Here is a 9,108-nt window from a genome sequence, read left to right on the forward strand (position 1 = left end):
GTGTGGTATTAAACAGCTTGAAAGATCAAAGACAATTTTTAATATTACTCCGACTGGATTCATCTGAAAGAAGAAAGTCATATACACCTAGGATGACTTAGGGCTGTGCGATATTGAAGAAAAATGCGATACGCGATATGCGATACGATAATGCTTAAAGTGCCACATGCTCAAATGAAAGTTTTACTCAGCTGTTGCTGAGTGAGTTCTGTGAACTTCTATAACTATCTTGTGTCATATATATATATTATGTACATTTGCTATATTTCGATAATTTCGATATATTGCACAGCTCTTGAGGGTGAGTAATTTATGGGCTAATTTTCATTTTTGGGTGAACTAACCCTTTAACGCCTCCAAAGGTGGTTTGAGCCCATGTTGGTTTCGTTTTGACAACTGGAGGCAGCACTTGAAAACTGGCACTCATCATTAGATCTGCAAAGTGCCACAAAGCCGAGAGCTGCATCGACAGACCCTTACAAGCAAAAAACCATTTGATCGCTCGAGGTCCAGCATGTCTGCCAGCACTCACTTGTGCCTGTGGCTGTTGCCGTAGCAACAGGTCGTGCTATGTCAGGTGGGGGCTTCAACTTCATAAGCTCTCCAAGGCTGCTTGTCTTCAGGCTGCTGGTTCTGAGAAGGTCCTTCAATCTGATCTGCTCATTATTCGGTGGGACCACAGTGCAAACGGCGGGAGAGGACAAAGAGCTCCGTTGTGCTGTCGAACTTGTGTGTACCACCTTGGTTACTCTGATGGTCTGCCTGGCGGTGGTCCCGGCTGATGGTTTGGTCACTACAATTGTACCCAGCGATGGCAACTGATTCAGTTGATTTAAAACGAAGGTGGTTGTTGAGGGCTGAGGCTTCTCCTGCAAAGACGACAGAATATACAATCAATGCGTAATTCTGAGCTTTACAGCCAAATATTAAAACAAGCAGTAGCTTCAAACAGACCGACCGTCTATAGTTCACTCACTCACTGTCTACATAATATTGCACAGAATAAAAGGCAAGAAATAGCTAGTTCCAATCTGATTGGATGCAACTTCCAGAAATAAATGCAAACTAGGGTTGTGACGGTGAGGACAATTTCCCACCGGTTAATTGACATGTGACAACACCAGTAATAACGGTATCACCGGGGGAATGGGTTTCGTTGGGGTTTTCCCTCTTTTCCTCGCTTTCCTTCACTTTTAAATAGCTTGTAAATGCCTGTGCGCATTTTACTTTCACTTTATTAGCATCAATTCAGCATCAGTTGTTTGAATGTATACAACAAAACGGTACTTTTTCACTTATATTAAACAAAACTTTTGTTAGCAAACTGAATAAAAATACACCATGCTATAGGCCTAATATAAAATAAATAACTTAAAAGTTTATATATATATATATATAAATAAAAATCAGCAAACACTGTGGAACCAAATAATAATAACAAAAACGTATTTTAGCCAGTTGCCAAGGCAACATTTTTCATTTTAGTTTAACTTGTGTACTACAAAATAACTAACATTTAAACTTAAAAATTAATAAAAACTACATACTTAAAAAAAAAAAAAAAACTTGCCGTTTTTTTCAGAATCGCAGGCAATTCATTGCCGATTTTGAACGCGATTTTGTGTAGCTTGTCAGTGAACTACGGCACTGTGTAGTAAATGCCGCTCCATCTGAAAGCACGTGCTGGAAATTTACTACTAATCACAGGAGCGGCTTTACTGACGAGATGCGCATGAAAATCGCATTCGATTTTTTGCACAGCCCTAGCTGTTAGTGATGCTACATGCAACACTTACCCTGATTGTGACTGTAGGAGTAGGTGGAACTGCAGGTTCAACCCTGACAACTCCAGAAGCTTCATTACGGAGACCGATGTCAAGTGCATTTAATGAGACTGACTGAAAAGGAAAAGAACGACTCAATTATCACTTGTTAATCAAATGTGCTACTTTGAGAAAGAATGCTTTTAAATTGCTTTTAATTCTGAGTTTTGTTTTTAGTAGGTCTGGGTGGCCTATCATTTTGATAAACCAATATTGATTCTTAAATCCCAATCTATGCTGTTTTCTATTGTTGCGCGAACAACACTTCACTAAACGTTATTTGTAGCGAGCCTCACATCCTGCAAGCTCAATAAGATTTGTGCTTTGTTGCTTTTGATATCTCAGCTTTTAAATTATGTTAATTTTATCACAAAACTCAAACAATAAATGTGGTTTTGGGGCTTTTTAATATGTTGTAACAGATCGCTGTAGCGCCTCAGTTCAAGAAACATGTGAACCGATCATCTCTTTCTCTTTACTACTAGTTATGGCACAAAATATCCATGAATGATCATCAGATGATATGTAATCACTCAATCCAGTGTTTCAACCACGGAAAAGTGTCACATAAAGCTACATTTACCTCAGGAAAGCCATTCAATGTTCATGGCTCATTACTTAGCTAAAAAAAAAATAACTCAAGAGTGGAGCATTTTGCTAAATATATGCAAAATATGACAATCATTATATGTTCTTCAATATTTAATGTAGGTTTGAATATATCTGCCAGTAAAACAAGTTCAAATGTTTATATTTCAACAACAAATTGAGGTAAAACTATTTTTATATAATTAAGAAGTGTATATAAAAACTGCCTTATGTGCAGTTGAAATCTCTGTATACAACTCAGTTTTTATTTGATGTTAATTATATATCTGAAACTAAACTGCAATTAAATGTAATAGTTTGGACGTTCATTTTAACCTTTAACATTATCGTACCAACTGTCAGGGTTCACTGTATAGTTAAAAGCTTTAGTTAAGTGATTTATTCCTTACGAAAAATTCACCTGCACTGTACCCGATACATATCCAAACTATTTGATATCGTAAACAAATGGATTTGTGAAATCTGTGTTAATAGTACACCGATACAGTACTGGGTTTTGAATTAAGGGGAAAAAAAACTAAACTGCGTGAAAACGAGTAAACCATGTTGCATGTATGTGTTTTAAATGACCTGTTGTGAAGCAGGGAGTGGAAGCGTGTCCTGAGGATCAACATCAAATAGATCATTAGGGCAGATTCCACTTTCACTAAGAGCAGCCAGAAGCAAATCTTGTCCAGGATCCATTGTCTAAAAGACAGAGAAAAACATCATATTAATAATTGTAAAGGGACTCTGCTTTGCAAAGCATACATTTTTTTTAATCTAACATCAGACATAATTAAACGTCCTCTTAAACTACACACATTATTATTATTATAGACAATGACAAAAAAACCAACTAAAGATCACATCTTTCCCATCACATGCTGTTGGAAGATACTAATGTTAGACCTTTGCTGAACACTGCATATTATATAAACCTAAACAACACTAATTGGTCAAGAAATGCATTCATAAGGGCAACAACGTGCTAAACTAATGCTGCTAACGGCTCACCACAACATCCACCTCCACACGTGTTTGACAAAACTGATCCAACAAGATACTTCCTGGTCTGCCGTTGATGCTGGATCTTAATATCAATCAGCTTACACGTTCAGAAACCAGACTAAAAGCAAAAGAACACTCTAATGGTTTCCGAAATGATAAAAATGTTGAAATTAAACCGCGATGATAACCTGTCGTATAATCTGGTGGTTGTGAATACACAACATAAGACAGCCGGTGCACTAGACGTGCAGCTCTCGAGTCCTAAATATTCAGCGGAGACGTTTAAATGCTTCCCCGAGAAACAGATCGTGGTTTAAAGACACATTATAACATTAGTGTATAATATAAATACGCTTTAACATAAAGTCTCACTAGTCAAAAATATGTTGAAACACACACCTCAGTCTCGGTGACGGTGGTTGCTAGCTAATTTTCCTGACGATTCGTTTCATCAACTTTAAATATCAAAAGAGTTGTCAAAACGCTCTTTACATAGGCTATACCCGGGTTTAAATAAATCCAAAGGACCCTGACAAGTAGAATAAGTGCCAAAAAGTGACATTTGAACGAATAATTCCTGTCAGTGACTTTGTCAAAAGTGTGCTAACGGCTCGCCTCAGGTTAGCAGCCTCCCTCAGCAATCACGCGAAACGCAATAAAACTCAGTATTCTTTCGCACAGCGGCCCTAAACCGACCAAAACTGTGATCGTGACAGGAAACAGCCCAAACCCGCCGTCTGACAGCTGATGTCCAGTGAGACAAACACCTACTCCACTCGGTTTCTATGGATCCCAAACGTCGCGGCGGAGTGCAGGATGTCGCCGCTGCTCGCGCTGCTTGTTTTCTAACCGCCGGGCGCCATCTTTACCCGAGGCGCGTGCGGGTCACGTGACGCTGCAGCCCACAAAACAGTCGATTTCGTGTCCAAAAATGTTCCCGACGAGACGCGCATGACGCGTCGCGGAGCATCGGTCGAGAGCCGACCAACGACCATCTTTCAGAAAGCACTGGAGCCCGTACATATGAATCGAGATGTTTAATTATATTTTTAAATCAAAAGTAGTCGGAGAAGTCCAGTGAGATAAACACCTACTCCACTCGGTTTCTATGGATCCCAAACGTCGCGGCGGAGTGCAGGATGTCGCCGCTGCTCACGCTGCTTGTTTTCTAACCGCCGGGCGCCATCTTTACCCGAGGCGCGTGCGGGTCACGTGACGCTGCAGCCCACAAAACAGTCGATTTCGTGTCCAAAAATGTTCCCGACGAGACGCGCATGACGCGTCGCGGAGCATCGGTCGAGAGCCGACCAACGACCATCTTTCAGAAAGCACTGGAGCCCGTACATATGAATCGAGATGTTTAATTATATTTTTAAATCAAAAGTAGTCGGAGAAGGAGAGCGCCGAAGCCTTGTCACGTGACCTCTCCCTTACTCACATTCAGGAAGTGACGCGGTAAAAATAGTTTCCTCCAATGACACGTCAAAATGACATTGCTAAAGCCATACTGGTAAGGTCAATGAAGAGTCTGGCCTCTTTTTTTTTGACAAATTTGGAAAACAACCAATATATCAGAAGATGAACATTTAAATCTATGAATTATTTCAACCAATTAAATCCACAAAATGTGAACATCGTTAAAAAATCTTTGTGTATTGTATTTTTAATATTGTCCTCAAAACTCTTGGAGAGATGAAGAAAGCACCCTAAACTTGTGAAAAGTATAAAAAGTCAACAATTCAAAATGTTATGTGTTATATGGACATAATATACCTGTGTTAGCATGTGAAATAAAATATGTCTATAAAGCATTGAGGTTTTTGAGATTTTGTATTTGAATTTTCAATTCAGCCTTTTAAGATATTTATTAAGGACCTTTAGGATTTTTTAATGACAAATAATGAATATTTAAAAAGCTAATGTTATGTTTTATATTCTTTTATTATTTATTATACGTGGTATATATTATATTGATTTTTTATTGTTATTTTGCAAGGCTTCTACTTTCTGCTCCTATAGAATCACAAAAAAACAATTGTATTTTGTATTTTGCAATACTGACCTTAAAACTCCTACAGAAATAAAAGAAAACACCTTAAATTGGTAAAAACTATTACATTTTTAAAAGCTCTTCGAATTTATTTTAAGGATGTATTATATATATATATATATATATACAGTATCTCACAGAAGTGAGTACACCCCTCACATTTTTGTTTCTTGTATGCGTGGTTGTTGTGTTTTGATTTATGTTGTTGTTCTGTTGTATATCATATAGTATCCTCTGTTGTTAGTTTATGTTCTCCTCCCTTTTTTCTTACATCATGTGAAATGCTTTCTTCAGTATTCACTTTGTTCTGTTGCTATTTATCGTATAGACCCTTTTATTAAATAGAGATACATGGAGGTCATACAAGTATATGTATATGTTTTGCAATTCTATGCTGTATGTTGTTTTATATACGGAAAAATGTAAATAAAGTGAGGTAAAAAAAAATGAGGAAAATAAACTCAAGTAGCCTACTCAAGGCCAACACTTCAAAATGTCTTTGTACACCATAAATTAATTATTAGTCCTTTTGTAAGGTCCTTTAATATGTTTTTATTATTAAGAAAAAATTATTTATATTATTAACAGGCTGTTAAAACCAAATAAGCAAATAAAAATAACGCATAGAATTAAAATAAAAACATGCGTGCAATACCAAATCAGCTTTTCGATAGCTATTTTATTTATTATATTTTTTTAAGTAATACTAAAACAGGAAGAGCAAGCCGCCTAACAGCCCCATCTTCCGGCCAATGTGAACACAACTTCCAAACATTTTTGGTTATTTAAATGCTCACATGGTTTCCTCCCGTGAATGAGACGAAAGTGCAAACATGGCGGCGTGAACCTGTAGAAACTAGCTCGGATGTAGGAGTATTTATCAAAACAGCTCGAAAGTTTCTTGTTTTTTTTCCGTCTTTAACACGGAGCTGTTTGTGAATGTCCTCGTTTCACGCCGTTTAGAAGGACAGAAGTGTAGAGGAGAAAACACTGGACTGGACCTTCGGCTCAAAACAAAAGGCTCGGAGAGAGAGTGGACTGAAATGAACGGGGTAGGTTAACGTTACACGGCGGTTCCTCGCAGACGAGGATGATTTGATAGCAGACAGTGTTCGGATGCGTCTATAAACTGCTCTTATCCTCAACTCTCCATCCGAAAACACACCAACTCCACCGGCTGGTGCGGGTCCCTGTTTGATAAGTTGTATGAATGGATGTGGCTTTGTGCGTGTGTTCAGTGTGATGTATGATCTGTGTGTGTTCGGACACCTGATTGTGACGTTTAAAGCAGATAAAAGAACAATAGCGCTGCGGTGCACAACATTATAAACCGCGAGAGCGCAGCTGCTACAGGCCCAGTGTGGGCGTGTCCAGCAACTATCAATTACATGGTAAAGTTACAGCAATATAATTACATGTTATGCAGTTTACGATCGACTCAGATATTCGTTATTTTGAAAAACACTATTTGATTAGTCGCCTCCAGTTAAATATTTATTACTACTATTATTATTATTATATTGCTTTTCACAATTATTTATTATTTGTCATTATTTATAATCTTCAGGAAGTGACGCGTTAAAAATAGTTTCCTCCAATGACACGTCAAAATGACATTGCTGAAGCCATACTGGTAAGGTCAAAGGCAGAGAGTTCTGACCTCTGCTTTTTGACAAAGGTTGAAAAACACCCAAAATATCAGAAGATCAACATGTTTTAAATCTATGAATTATTTCAATCCAAAAAAAAAATAATCCACAAACAATGAACAACATTTAAAAAAAGTATTGTAAATTGTATTTTTTAGTATTGTCCTCAAAACACTTTGAGAGCCCCCTAAATTTGTGAAAAGTATAAAAAGTCATATTAAGTGTTATATATGGACATAATATACTAATGTTGGCATGTAAAACAAAATATGTCCATAAACCATTGAAGTTTTTGAGGTTTTATATTAGAATTTTCAGTTCGGCCTTGTAAGATATTTAAGGACCTTTATGATTTTTAAAATGAAAAAAAAAATTTATATATCATTTTATTATTTATTTTAAGTGGTATATATTATACTGATAGTTTTATTGTTTTGCAAGGTTTCTACTTGCTGGCCAAGAATTGTATATTGTGTTTTGCAAGACTGACCTTTAAACTCTTAAAGAAATAAAAGAAAACACCTTAAATTTGTATTATTACATTTGTATTATTAATTTTTTTTTAAAAAGAGTTTCAAATTTATTTTGAGGAAAATAAAACACTCAGTACCCAAGGTCAACTCTTCAAAACGTCTTTGTACACTAAAAATTATTAGTCTTTTGTAAGGTTCTTTAAAATGTTTTTTAGTTATTAAGAAAAATATGATTTACATTATTATTTTTTGCAAGGCTTCTACTTACTGTCCCTATAGAATCAACAAGCTGTTAAAACTAAATAAGCAAATAAAAACAACGCATAGAATTAAAATTAAATCATGAAAATGTACTACCAATACTGAATCAGCTTTTCGAGAGCTATTTTATTTTTTTATTATTATTTTATTTTTTTACTAATAATAAAACAGGAAGAGCGAGCCGCCTAACAGCCCCATCTTCCGGGCAATTTGAACACAACTTCCAAACATTATTGGTTATTTAAATGCTCACATGGTTTCCTCCCGTGAATGAGACGAAAGTGCGTGCAAACATGCGTGAAACTGTAGAAACTATCTCGTATGTAGGAGTATTAATCAAAACAGCTCGAAAGTTTCTTGTTTTTTTTCCGTCTTTAACACGGAGCTGTTTGTGAATGTCCTCGTTTCACGCCGTTTAGAAGGACAGAAGTGTAGAGGAGAAAACACTGGACTGGACCTTCGGCTCAAAACAAAAGGCTCGGAGAGAGAGTGGACTGAAATGAACGGGGTAGGTTAACGTTACACGGCGGTTCCTCGCAGATGAGGATGATTTGATAGCAGACAGTGTTCGGATGCGTCTATAAACTGCTCTTATCCTCAACTCTCCATCCGAAAACACACCAACTCCACCGGCTGGTGCGGGTCCCTGTTTGATAAGTTGTATGAATGGATGTGGCTTTGTGCGTGTGTTCAGTGTGATGTATGATCTGTGTGTGTTCGGACACCTGATTGTGACGTTTAAAGCAGATAAAAGAACAATAGCGCTGCGGTGCACAACATTATAAACCGCGAGAGCGCAGCTGCTACAGGCCCAGTGTGGGCGTGTCCAGCAACTATCAATTACATGGTAAAGTTACAGCAATATAATTACATGTTATGCAGTTTACGATCGACTCAGATATTCGTTATTTTGAAAAACACTATTTGATTAGTCGCCTCCAGTTAAATATTTATTACTACTATTATTATTATTATATTGCTTTTCACAATTATTTATTATTTGTCATTATTTATAATCTGTCATTAGAATCAGAATGAGAAAGATTGCCACACACAAGGAATTTTCCTTGGTAAATAAATGTTCCAGTGCACACATACAAATAGGACTCTATATATATATATATATATATATGTGTGTGTGTGTGCGTGTGTGTATATACATATATATATATATACATACATACATATACTGTATATATATATATACTGTATATGTGTGTGTTTGTGTACATATAACCTTTATTTATATATAT

At 36.6% G+C, this 9,108-nt stretch overlaps 2 protein-coding genes across 2 annotated transcripts in view; one reads left to right on the top strand and one right to left on the bottom strand.

The window, feature by feature from the left end:
- LOC107706780 (protein strawberry notch homolog 1-like) overlaps nt 1–4,450 on the bottom strand; it is a 17,854-nt gene extending 13,404 nt beyond the window's left edge. The window contains 4 exon segments of the mRNA XM_016510595.1: nt 533–869; nt 1,797–1,898; nt 3,003–3,119; nt 4,194–4,450. Of these exon segments, the coding sequence (XP_016366081.1) occupies nt 533–869; nt 1,797–1,898; nt 3,003–3,116 (553 nt within the window). The 5' untranslated portion in view covers nt 3,117–3,119; nt 4,194–4,450.
- Nucleotides 4,451–8,181: 3,731 nt separating this feature from the next.
- The window catches only part of LOC107706747 (N-lysine methyltransferase KMT5A-A-like), a 10,548-nt gene continuing 9,621 nt past the window's right edge, over nt 8,182–9,108 (top strand). The window contains exon 1 of the mRNA XM_016510551.1: nt 8,182–8,363. Coding sequence (XP_016366037.1) covers nt 8,355–8,363 — 9 coding nt within the window. The 5' untranslated portion in view covers nt 8,182–8,354. The remainder of the gene's footprint in view (nt 8,364–9,108) is intronic.

The sequence above is a fragment of the Sinocyclocheilus rhinocerous genome, unplaced genomic scaffold (assembly GCF_001515625.1).
Source record: "Sinocyclocheilus rhinocerous isolate Xijiao unplaced genomic scaffold, SAMN03320098_v1.1 scaffold864, whole genome shotgun sequence".
Taxonomy (NCBI): domain Eukaryota; kingdom Metazoa; phylum Chordata; class Actinopteri; order Cypriniformes; family Cyprinidae; genus Sinocyclocheilus; species Sinocyclocheilus rhinocerous.